The sequence below is a fragment of the Pleurodeles waltl genome, chromosome 7 (assembly GCF_031143425.1).
Source record: "Pleurodeles waltl isolate 20211129_DDA chromosome 7, aPleWal1.hap1.20221129, whole genome shotgun sequence".
In the NCBI taxonomy this organism is placed as follows: Eukaryota; Metazoa; Chordata; class Amphibia; order Caudata; family Salamandridae; genus Pleurodeles; species Pleurodeles waltl.
In genome coordinates this window covers 780,929,406-780,942,427 of record NC_090446.1, presented here as the reverse complement: position 1 = coordinate 780,942,427, position 13,022 = coordinate 780,929,406, and the positions used below count along the sequence as shown (strand labels likewise).

Below are 13,022 nucleotides of genomic sequence, written 5' to 3'. Positions count from 1 at the left end.
CAGGGGTGTAGCTTCCATTGGTGCAGCGGGTGCAGTGGCACCAGGGCTCAGAGGCCTGAGGTCCCCCCTGAACCCTACTTATTGTTGTATTTTTTTTTACTGCAAACAGCAGCCAATGGGGCATTCCAGTCCTTGCCCTAGGGCTCATGACACACTGACTAGATATACCTATTATGGTAAGAAACGGAGCGCACGTGTATCGTATAGCTCCTAGGGATTGAAGTGGGACGAGGGGTGCTTACATACCTCATACAGTGTAGATTTCGGAGCTGGATGTTTTTATTGCTCTTGAAGTTTAAAGTCGCAACAGGTCTAGGTGGCAAGCTCCTTTGGTTTGAGGAAGTGGTTGGGGCACTTGTGTAGGTCATGATGTTTAAAATTTAGAGATGAATGCTTTTATAGCTCCTGGATTTCGAAATTGGGAATGAGGTCCTGTATAGCTCCTAGAGTTTGAGGTCAGGAGCCGTCGGTGGGTAGTTGCACAGCTCATATGGCAAGGGAGAGCGTTGTCGGTATGGGTCCTGCAGCTGAAAGTTTGGAGAGGGGTGACTGTATAGATCCTCGGCTTTGAACGCGGAAAAATAGGTCTTGTTTAGCTCCCAGAGTTTGAACACGATCGAATGGTGACTGTCTAACCCCTACAGTTTGAAGTCGATGGGTGAGGAAGGGCTGCACAGGCCCCAGAGTTTAAAGTGCTACGAATTATAATTGTTTAGCTCCTAGAATTTGAAGTCAGGGTGGCTCTGCTTCAATAGCTCCTAGAGTTTGAAGTGGTTCTGAACGGTGCTTTTTCAGCTTGCACGACTTACTTAGACGACTGCATTAAAAGTCTTTGGCTGCGCACATAGGTATCTAATTATAAGTTCGGTTTAACTTGAGAACAGACATGACGGTCCTAACTAGAAACATCTGTCAGTACGCAAGCACTCCGGCACACATGAGTTTGGAAAAAAAACATATATTTTAGTGATCGGTTTAAAGCTTGAGGGCCTCTCCAGACACCGCAGTTAAGACAATAAGAACCAGTCAGCTGTTACCTTGAAGAAAAGCCACAAAAATGTCTCGAAAATGTGCCTTAATTAGATGCTGCTAGGGAGTAAATGACTGTCCCGGGCCTCGCTGGGACCCAGGACTAGACACATCAGCTGGAAGTGACAGGAGAGCGAGGACCGCGGCGGGAGGGGCAGCGTGGGCTAACCAATGGCTGGGCGCCTCTCTCTGGCGGGACGGGCGCGCGCCGCAAGCTCCAATGGCCGCGCCTCTTACAGGGTCGCGCGCGCTGGCCGGGCTGTGCAGCTGGAGTTGTCTAGCGGAGCGGTAGTCGTGGTGCTTTCTGCAGGCGGCTCGCTCGGCGGCGCGTGGACAGCGGCGAACTTCGAGACTGCATCCCAAAGTGCTGCCCCTGCCGGCTCCCGGCGCCACAGCCCGGCCATGGCTCCCACGGCAGGGGCGCCCAGCATACTATGCTGGGCGCTCATATTGCACACGCAGCATGCCCTTTTCATCTCCAGCGACAGAGGTGAGTGCTGCCTGCCCGTCAAGGCACTGTCCTCTTCACACTACCTGCCGCCGATGCTTATCTTACCCAGATCTACCACTGCACGCTTGATCCTCGGAGTATCTCATTGTGTCAGCAACTGCTGAAGTGCTAACAAGTAGCAGAGGGACATTTCTGCAGTGAGGCGGATTTGGAAGTTCGGCTTGTACTCCTCCAATGTTCCTTTTCGCACTGCATTTCTATTCACACTGCTGAGAGCACATTGTCACAAGTTGCTTCAGACGCCTGTCTGCTGTGGAAGGCTCTGGTCCGACTGGACTCTGACCCAGGACCACTGACAGCGGACTGTGCGCTTTATATATGCCTGTAATATACCATTACTACCTGCTCCTGTTAGTTTGTCAGTCGCAGGTGGTGTATTGTTTACATTATTGTTCTCTAACGCTACCTAGCCATGTTCACTGCCCAGCCTCAAACTTCTCTCTATTCATATTGCATGATATTTATTCATCGTGCTTCTAGATGTTCCCCTCATAGTACCTGTTCATGATATAGTCGGTTAACCCTATCGCCATCTTACCAGAGATTGCTGATTATGATATCCGACTTTGCCCTTCCATTTCACACCTTCTGTTTCCTTCCTTGCCGGGAACTCCCTCTCCTATCGTCTGGTCTTCATGGTATCTCATTCCAAGACCGTCCTGTTCACCCTGGGTGCTCCCACCTCATACACTGCCTGCTGTCAGGAGCACACACATAGCAGACCTTTCTCTTTTTAATGCATGCTCCCGGTGGAACCTCAGTCACCGACCTTCTATACTAGCTAACTCCTGATGGTATCTCAGTTTTTTGCCTTTTAGTATCCTGCTTTACGTGGTATCTCAGTCACAGACCTTCTTCATTTAATACCCAGCTTCTGATGGTATTTCATTAGTAGACCACTCTTTTAAAAGCCGATTTCTGGTGCTTCATCACTTTCAGTTATTTCTCTGCGTAATGCCTGCCCCCGATATGGTGCACTTCCACCTCCCTTCCCACAACCTGAAGGCACTTCACCCCACCCCCTTCACTCGGCCTACCCCTACTGATGTCCTATTTCCCTGGCCACCCCTGCTACCACCGCTTCACACTGCCTGCTTTCAGTAGGACCTCAGTGCATGTCCCTGATGGTCTCGCGGATGTCAATCTCATACTGTCTCTGCACCTCACACTGATGTCCTGTTGGTCAGCCTCCGAACCGCGCTCTCCTGTCCTGGGGGTATCTCAGCTTGATCCCTGCAGTTCACTCTGCCTGCCGCTCATGGTGCTCTGCTCAGTCCTCGCGCCCTCACACACTCCGCTCCTAGGGGTACCGCATGCCCTGCCACATCGCGCTGCCATTCCTTGATGGTGCCCGCTACACCAGCCTCTGGCACGTATCAATCAGCAGCGCAGCCGGGACAGTGGTGCCAGTGCCCACATGGCTGCACTTTACTACAAATCATCCGAAGAGGATGCCCCTTTCCTTGCTTGCTTAACTCCCCTCACACTGATCGCTCCTGGCAGCTCCGTCACTCAGTGTCCGCTCTCTCATCCTTCCCAGTTTACCCCGCCTGTCCCATCTCTCCACCCAGCTGCTGCCCTGGCGCTGTTCCTCTGCTCACCTCCCTTGAACTTGCAGCGTGTCCGCCCTTCCCCCGGAGGTCAGCCTGCTGGCCCCGCACTCCTTGGCTTCACTCCGGCGAGGTGAGCCCACCCCGCAGTGTGCAGGACAGATGTGGATGCTGGCTGCAGGTGTGTGCCTGAGCCGTGCACACCCACACAGCTGGAGCACGGCCCCGGCATCTGAGTTAAATCACTGCGGCTCAACGCAGCGCTCTCGGCAGAGGTGACAAGTTTAGTGGGTTTCACTAGCCCCTTCTCGCAGTGCGACGAGGGTGCGATCCTCGGTGGGGCGGACACTGAAGTCCTTGCCCTGCCTGTCCCGTGCTCTCGCCGTCAGCAGGTCCAGGGCCGCTCCGCCACCTGTTGCTGTTTGATCTCCTCAGTAGCGCCCCAGAAAGCCGCCACATTCTCCCCATCCTCGTGATGTATGTGCACGAGGTGGGGGCTCTGGAGGGGCCCCACTAACACATTCCAAAGCCTGCAGATGAGAGCCGGGGCACACGGCGCGCAGCAGAGGAGAGCTGGTTTTAATCATATTTTGGAGAGCTGGGGACAGGCTTTGTTTTAACCCTTAGATATTGTGCCGAGCGCGCATTCTAAGGTCAGGGCTCACGCTCCTTCACGCCCTCCTCTGCCAAAGCCTCCTGGAGCACGAGCCTTGCAAGTGTCGGGGAGTACCCATGAAATCACTGTCTGGTCCTCTCCATCCACCCCATTCACACTCTGCCTCTATCACTGTGACACCGTCTTCTCCACATGTCTCTGAATATCTACCTCGCTTACTGTCTCTGCCCACTTTCAATCTCCGCATGTCCTTTTTTCTCCTTATCTGTTTAGCACTTCTTTTTGTCGCCCTCTCTCTTTTCTGAAAATGCCTCACTCTCTCTCCTCCCGTCTTTCTAAGATACATTAACTCACAATCCCACCTACGCTGGGTTTAACCCCTCACTTCCCTCTCTATCTGGCTCTCTCTTTCCAGGCCTCTTTCTGGTTTTCTCTCGCTTTTTTACTTCCTCAGCTCACTGTTGCTCACATAGTGGAGATGGGCGAGTCAATAAATGAACGGGGAGAGCCGAGCCAAGGTCTGGCGGATTCTAGAGCCGTGCCCGAAAATATTGGCAGTGCTAATCATGCAACAAACATCAAGTAAAAAAATAAAAAATAAAAAAACGAAAAAATATTTTCAAAATTCTAAAAAGTGCATTTCTTTAACATGCAGAGGCTTTGCACCGTAATGCATCTGATTATATCACTGCATTAAAAGGCATTTTTTAAAGTAATAGTTTTTAAACTTCCCTGCCCCTTACTCCTGCTTGACGACAATGCTATTGGTGAACTAAGGGGCAGGTCACGAATCATGTGTGCAGTGTAATATGAGGCCTAGTTACGTAATTGAGAAGCATTGTGATCTATTAACTCAAACAATAACTAAAAAAAAAAAATAACTTACATATGTGAAGGTGCTCTCGTATGTCAAAATCAAAAAAAAAAGAAAGCTCGGTAAAATTAAATATTCGTCAAGGATCACACAATTGTATTAAGCAGAGCAATCAGGATTGATCCCAATTGTTCCAATTCCACGTTGTACAGTTCAGCCACTAAATGAGTATCTGTTTCTCTTGATTGTATCACATAAAAGCCTGCTGCTTTTAGTTTTCTTAGCACACAAAGGCAGTGTGGTGGCAGACAGAGCCATATCTAAGGTCCCAAGAGGACCTCAAGCTGAACCAGAGCCAGATTTCAGAGTCAAGCCTGGCTCAAGCTTTCAGTGGCTCATCCAGCTCTATAACATAGTCCTGCCTTTCACAACCCCCTTTCTGCTGCTTTATATTCAGCCCTCTAGGGGCCATATTGTAAATAAGATTTTCCTTTTTTTGTTTTCAAGATTTTTTATGGGTAAATGCAGGGAGAAACCCATCTATTTCTCAGTCTGTATTTATTTTTAAACATACGAAATATCGAAAATAGGTTTTCTGATTGTCATTGCTGTTTGTTTTCAGGTTAACAAGCAGTGAAGTAGAAATAAAAATGGCCAATTGTCTAATGAATGTTAAAAAAGTCGCATGTGCTGGTACTGCACCTCTAATGTTTTCACTGGAGCGTATTAAGGTGCCGCATATGGCTACTTAAAGCACCAAAACCCTTCAGGATTCCACATATAAGGTTAGGCTTACTGGTTAAATAAATGATGAAGTAAGAGTACAGCTTCAGTCGTACACAAAATACATATTGATAAACATGGATGCAGTGAGCAATAAATACACGTAGACCCTTATAGAATCAAATTAAATACAAATACTATAAACCAATGAGTCCTAATTTATATATAAATAAATACTGTCTTCTTGGGTGGAATTGGGATGAGGTGGTAGAGTTTATTGCTGTCAGACAGTAACACTTAAGCAGAGATAGATTACAGAAATACTTCATTCCTTCATCATGTCAGTGGTAAATATGGCCATTTGGCTAGTTTACCACCTGGCTTTGAGACCACCGACCTCTACTGTATGGTACTGTGGTACTCATACTTAGAGGTGGACGAGCCACTGAAAGCTGTAGCCACGCTCGAGCCAGAAGCCTGGCTCTGGCTCAACTTGAGGTCATCTTGGAAATTCCAGCACAAAACAAGATGAGCTTTCACAAAAGGCAATTTAGTGTACTAGTTACAGCTGGCGATGATATCACATGCAGAACAAGGTTCAAATCTTGGCAAATCTTCCTGTGACACAAAATCAAAAATAAAATTTGTAACATACTCTCTGTTGTGAAGCACTTACGTCCTGCAAAGTTCACCTAATGAATCAAGTACACAGCATTAACCTTTGGTGTACGAAAGAGACCCCAATGTAGCTGCTTAATTCCAAAGTGTAAACATAGAAAATTTGGGATCAATCCTGGCTTCTCTGTTTAGTCAAACTGTGTGATCCTTGGCCAAAACTGTTTTTAAGAGAGTCTCCTATTTGTTCACTATCACAAATGAGACCACTTTCCAGTATGTGAGTTCAGGAGGTGTGCTGTACAAAATCCTCTGGTGTTTAACAGGGTATATTGTTGCTCTTTTTTATAATAAGAATTTAGGCCACATAAGACTTGCCAATTAGTTCTCTAATAGCATTAGCTTCACTGGGAGGGGTAGGAATGTTTATCAGTTCATGTTGAAAAACTTCTACTGCTAATAAATACTTCTCAAATAAAAATCTGAAATTGGATAAACCAGTATGGCGCCCATTGCTTCCCCCCAACTAAGAAACCCTGGTTACCCTTTAGAGAAAAATATTCACAAAAGAAGCTAAAACTGCAGTTTGGGACATGACAGACATACACCTTGTTATTTCTGAAACAACATACTTTATTTTCTAATTATACGTTAATTCATATGACCAAAGCAAATTCGAATTATCAAACGTTTTCACCCACAATGGTGCAGGTGTATTATCTTTACATCCTACCAGTTCAGTCTTCACTGCCAAGCCGTGTTTCGCCGAAATCCAGCTTTCTCCAGACCGATAAAGGAGAAATAATAGAATGGAATGTAAAATCTGAATAAAATACTGCTAAACAACAAAGATTGTGGTGTTACAACGTGTTATCAATAAAAGAACTGCATCACCATCTAACATATGTAGACTACCGTTGCTCATTTATAAAGATCTTGTTCCCTTATAAACATGATAAATCATGATTTATTTTCAACCAGATAATTATTGCACGTTTGTTACAAAATTATCTCAAATTATATGCTCATATAAGTCTGCATTTATTAAAAGAAACACAAAAAAAAGCTTGCCAGGATTTCCGTACACCTATTCCTTTTGACACAATTAAATGCATCTACCAAAATATTAAAAGATGCACGGATGGAAACAAACAAACGATAGCTGATTATGTGGTAAGGCTTCACTAATTAATTACCGGTTGTTTGTAACGAACGGGCAATAATTACCTAATGGAAGCCATGGCGGCATTTATCCTGAGCTGATTTCAAGAGGTTACATTGCTTTCTTAGGAGGGCCATGGGAGGCACTGCACTCAGTGCTGTCCTGTGTAAAAGCCCGGTTACAGTACAGTACCTGGGCCAGGCCCCGGCCTCTGAGTGTTTACTTGAAGATAGGAACGTAATCTGCTGTCAGGTGTCGCTTCTGGTTGTTAAGTGCAGCCAGGTCTGTTGTCAACACGCACAATCTTCCCCTCTCGGTCTCGCAGTGACTGCAGAGCTGCTGGTTTTACATTTTGAAGCTGTGCGCAGTAATGGATTCCGTGACTTTCCAATCCATCATGTCAGCCTCCGATGCAGTGGGCTCAGCTAGGCCTTCCGCGGGCTCTAATGACATCCTAGAACCCTGGCACTGCCTCTGTAATGAGAAATGCATGGCGACTTTGCATGGGCTGGCAACTTTTGTAATGCAGGTGTATATTGGCAGACATGCAGGTGCCTGAACCCCGCACCACGTCTCGCGGGCACCTGCGCTGCTGGCTGGGGTGGCCCTCACTGACTATTGTCCTCTCCTTGCAGAGTCCCTCCTGGGGAAGGTGGAGGAGTACCAGCTGGTGACGCCAAGGACGACGGACGCGCAGGGCAGGGGTGTCCCCCACTGCGGTGGCACATCTGCTGGAGGCCGCTTCAGAAGGGATGCGGACACTGGCCCACACCAGTCAACCAATAAGGAGCTGTTTTATAACGTCACTGTGTTCGGAAGGGAGCTCCACCTCAGGCTGAGACCGAACTCGCGAGTGGTGGCTCCGGGGGCCAGGGTGGAGTGGCAGGGGGACGCCAACGTGACCCGCTCCGAGCCGATACACGGGGACTGCTTGTATGTGGGGGACATCACCGACCTCCCCAACGCTTCCGTTGCCATAAGTAACTGTGACGGGCTGGTAAGGCCTTTTCTGTTACACTTTTTTTTATTAACTCAGCCTACTTCTTTCCCTGCACAGCCATTAAAAGATGTGAAACCCCATCATTACAGTCACATGCAGCGTGCGGTTGTAATGCACGTACCTGTGAATTCTAATTAACCAGAGTATCTCTCGCGCCGTGCATTCCCTTCCAGGGACAGCTTCTTCACAGTGTTAATCATGTTTGGTATGGGTAATTAGCAGTTTACACATATTCGGTAATACATGACATTCCGAGATTACCAAATACAGGCTTTTCAGCATTCACTGCCTCTGAAATGGAATATATCTTAATGTAAGGCACAGGGTGATTTCTCATTGTAGAGGTGTTGTCTCTCTGGGACCAGTTTGCCGCCGCCACGCGGAGTTCAGACCTTAGACATGGCTGCTCGATTGCATTTCTTTTTTTTAAGAATGCTGGACATCTCCAGCAAACAGCCACCACTTAACTATGTAATTGCGTTTATATAGCGCTTACTACCACTGATGAGACATGGACGTGTTTTACCATGGGCAATACGCTGCTCTGGAACACAAGGTCAGTGGTTAGTCCAGTGTTATTGGTTATTGTTAGTTGATAAGATTCGTCTTGTGTTCTCAGCAAGCCATTCCATGCACTCACTCCAGTTTTCTTACCATGGACTAAATTAAAAGTGGATTTCTTAGTTCCAATCATTAGTTGGGGGGGGGGGATATGTGAGTTCATGCACAAGATTTGTGGGATTATGTGGTGTGTAGACGCAATTACAAGGCTGTCCTTACAACAAATCGTGACTATTTCACAAAGCACACTACAGTAAATGCGAGTGATGTGTGGACGAAGGATATACATGTTTGCACATCAGCCACAAATTGCAAAGATCTCTCATTTCACCCGGTGGAGGAGTCCATAAAACTGAAGGCCAGTCTTTGTTGTGCTGTTCTGGGCTGCTTTTTGTCTATGCTATTTTTGCACTGTAGATATACCGCGTACATACATACGTACTTAGGGTTCTTTGCCATCAGTTCTGAAGCAGGGCATTCATATTTCTACATTGAAAGAAAGGTGTTTGGTAGATACTAATCTTAATTGTACCAGGTGGACAAATGCTACCACGATTACAGGACTTGAAAGGATTACAGGGCAAACCATGGTCAATTATCAGATATGTCCTTTTCCTGTGCTATTTAAAACATGCTATGGTTGGTTTTCAGGCGATGCCATTGAATCCTGATCATGCAAGGTCATCAAGTAGTGAGAATGGACATCAGTGGGAATCCATTCAAATAGCGATGATTTGCTTTACTGTGATGTATAGGTGAACACTTATATAGCTAAGCAGCAGCACTAGATCACTTCACTTAGAAACCTGTCTAATTACTGCTAAATAGAAGAATTTTGAAAATAACTTTTCATGTCTTCTGTTAGTCCCTCAAAACAAATTACGACCGTTATACTGGAGTGGTGTGTCTTTTTTGGTGATTTGGATGATGTCTGAGCAGTTGTGCTGCCAAAGAGAGGATTAGCTACTCTGGTGTCTTGAATACTGAGGGTTCTAGAAAAGTTCTCTTACTGCTTAAACTTCTACTGGCAGAATTTCTTCCTTTGGTCAACTGTAGGTACTTGGTTGGTAAATGATAGAGAGCCAAGTTCTGCAGGTATGCCTGATTCTTATTTTGCACAGTGCTCTGTTGCTTACAGGCTAGATGTGCATATTTAAAAACAGACACACATACGATAAACCTTCTGGGATTCCCTGTGCAGGATATGTTGTGTCTGACTTGGAAGGACCACTGTTTCAGACTCTTGCTTTCAGCTTTTTTTGTGAGAATTGTGTGTGTGAGAGCGGTCTGATGAGATTTACCTTGTTCTTTCATTTATATCGTCTCCTGGCCAGTAGCTATGTAGTAAACTGTCAGACTGGTTAATCCATCTAGAATAGGATTATTAATTGTTGGCATGGACCTTTATCAGTAGCTGGTTGGCAGAGTTGATCTGCAGTTCTGTCAACGGTACCAGAGATACATGCCATCGGTGGATCACACCAGGCCTGTCTGCTTAATGTGCTTAAGCCCTATCACCTGTATTCCAAAGCTTGGCACATGTTTCTGGCTAGTGTAATTTCCTACCTACATGAATTTGCTAAGTGTTTTCACTAACATTGGTGGGAAATCAGTTTGTTCAAGTTTTCCTGAACCTGTATATGGTTCAGAGGTCTGGTACCATCAAAGAAGGTCAGTCTCGGTTTGCTTCCTTTAGCTCTAATATGTAACAACAAACAACAAACAACAATGCCCCTATATGCCCACTGGGGCCATGGTTAAAGTTTCAAACATAAACAGTGTCCCATGGGACTCATTCATTGTATTGGACACCTTACAAACAATTCAAGGAGTCCACCATCCAAATGTAAAATAATTTCATCATGCCAGTACTCTTGTACTTAAAAAAAAGAGAGGACAGTGGACTGAAAAAAGGTTACAGTCAATACTTTATAGTCACCATACACGTGTATTGGTCTGTGAATAAGTGAAAAAGTGCAGACTCAGTGCTCAAAAAGTGGCCAAAATAGTAATAACATATATGTCATAAGACACTGTGCTTCACCATGGTTCAATACATTACTTACAATTATGTATTTCATGACGCTGTAGACCAATTCACAATTCCCGCTGCTAATATTATATCTGGGAACCGAGGGAGGGAGGGAGTAAAATGTCAACGTTTCGACCCTGTATCACCAATGGGGTCTCCTCAGGACCAAGTCATCTGACTAATGACCTGCAGTCAATGGAGAAGAACCAGAAATGATCCTCAGCCACAAAATGAACCTTCATAACAATTAAAATCCTCACAAGATAGATGGAGGACCTCAGTTAATTCTGAGCACTCACCTATATGTGAGTATGGATCCACACTCCTTAGTCTGCAGTCAGATGCTAAGTAACCAATCCTTAGCCTATGTAAAATACTGATCTATCAATGTGTAGTCCAACAATATAGTTTGTTTCATCTCAAGAGAAGTGTGCCATAGATCACCACCACACTAGAGAGAATGAGACTGTGTGACTAATCTCTAGTCGTCTATTTTCAATCCCTCCACCTGTGGTGTCACCTCTGTACATTGCAGTGGGAGATGTCAACCTACATACAATCAATCGCAATGAGAATACAACTCTCAGTGAAGTGCGACTGTTAGACCTAGCATCCTTGGCATGGTCTCCCCTAACTTTTTGCCTCTGCTTCCCAGGTTGTTTATGTGTGTTGGACTCTGTTTTTGTTACTCTGCGTACTTTACCTCTGCTGAGCAGTGCTAAAGTGCAAGTGCTCCCTATGTGAAATTGTATGTGTAATTAGTTTTTCCATAATTGGCACATTTGATTTACTAGTAAGCCCCTAGTAAAGTGCACTAGAGGTTCCTGGGGCCTGTACATCAAATGCTACTAGTGGGCCAGCAGCACTGATTGTGCCACCCACTGGAGTAGCTCTGTGAACACGGCTCAGACCTGCCACTGCAGTGTCTATGTGCAGTTTTAACCTGCCAATTCGACCTGGCAAGTGCACCCACTTGCCAGGACCAAACCTTCCCTTTTATACATGTAAGGCACCCTTAAGGTAGGCCCTAGGTAGCCCAATAGTATGATGCATTGTATGGTAAAGGTATGACATGTAGTGATGTGTTTGTACATATCTCAACAGTGAGATTCTGCCAAATTCGATTTTCACTGTTGCAAGGCCTATCTATCTCATAGGTTAACATGGGGGCTGTCTTTAAATATTCTTAAAGTGCAGTCTCCCATTGAGAACAAATAAAATATGGAGTTTGGCGTCTCTGAACTCACAGTTTAAAAATACATCTTTTAGTGAAGTTAATTTTTAGATTGTTAGTTTGAAAATGCCACTTTTAGAAAGTAGGCATTTTCTTGCTTAAACCATTCTTTGACTCTCCCTGTTTGTGGAATCCCTGTCTGATTCAGACTGACAGTTGAGCTGTTTGTGAATCTCCTCTTGACAGTGACACAAAGGGAGCTGGGGTGTAGCCTGAATGATGAGCCTTCTGGGCTAGAGTGGAGGGAGGAGTAGTCACACCTGAATGGGATGTAATTGCCCTCACACAATGCAATCTCCAACCCCCTAGTGTGTGTCTGAGGTGGCCTGGGCAAGGCAGGATCCTGTAAACAACAGAGATTTTTTTTTAAGTTGGGCAACTTTAAAGGCAGAAAACTGTATGGTAGTGGACCCAATACCCCAGACTTTAGATTTCTTCAGGATGTGCTTCTGGAACCAAGAGAAACCTCTGCTAAGGAGAAGAGCTGAAGAGCTGAGGAGACGTGCTGCCCCTGCCTGTGAATGTGCTTTGTTGGGCTATCCTGCAGTTGCTGCTTCTGCCTGTGAGAGGAGAAAAAGACTGGACTTTGTGGTATATTCCTGCTTGAGAAGAATCTCCAAGGGCTTGGACTGTGCTTGCCCCTTGCTCGGAAGTCTCAGGGCCATCAAAAACTTCCTCTGCCAGCACCTGGGTTCTCTGCTGAGACTCCTGAACTGCCAAGATGTGCCTAATCCAGTCCCATGACCCTTGAAAGGAGAAGCTGCTGGAAAAACCAAGAAAAACCAAGTACACTGACTTCGGACGACTTCGGACTGACGCCGCTGCCGAATCCTGTGACACTGCCTGCAACTGAAGCCGTGGTCCTCGCTGGAGTGCGATGACCCTGCAGGCCTGATGCAGTCTTGCTGAAGTCCGCAACTCTGTGGAAGGCGCTGCACCACATCATGAATGCCGGATATCGACCCTGCCAGAAGTACACGGATGCAACGCTTCGCACCGAAGCCGGCTCACCTCCACCTCTCCGCAGCAAGGACCCGATGCCTCTTCGTGATGCCTCTGCTCCTTCGCTCTGCAATACCGGAAATGATGCTGCCTCAGATCCAGCAATGCCACGATCCCCGACTCTGTGCACCGACTTGTTTCCTCAGTTTCACAAGGTACTGTACCTGGGGGTC

General features: G+C 46.2%; 1 protein-coding gene across 1 annotated transcript in view; it reads left to right on the top strand.

Moving 5' to 3' along the window:
• The first annotated feature begins 1,280 nt into the window (after nt 1–1,280).
• Nucleotides 1,281–13,022, top strand: part of ADAMTS2 (ADAM metallopeptidase with thrombospondin type 1 motif 2) — a 1,546,369-nt gene continuing 1,534,627 nt past the window's right edge. The window contains exons 1-2 of the mRNA XM_069199292.1: nt 1,281–1,519; nt 7,656–8,017. Coding sequence (XP_069055393.1) covers nt 1,432–1,519; nt 7,656–8,017 — 450 coding nt within the window. The 5' untranslated portion in view covers nt 1,281–1,431. The remainder of the gene's footprint in view (nt 1,520–7,655; nt 8,018–13,022) is intronic.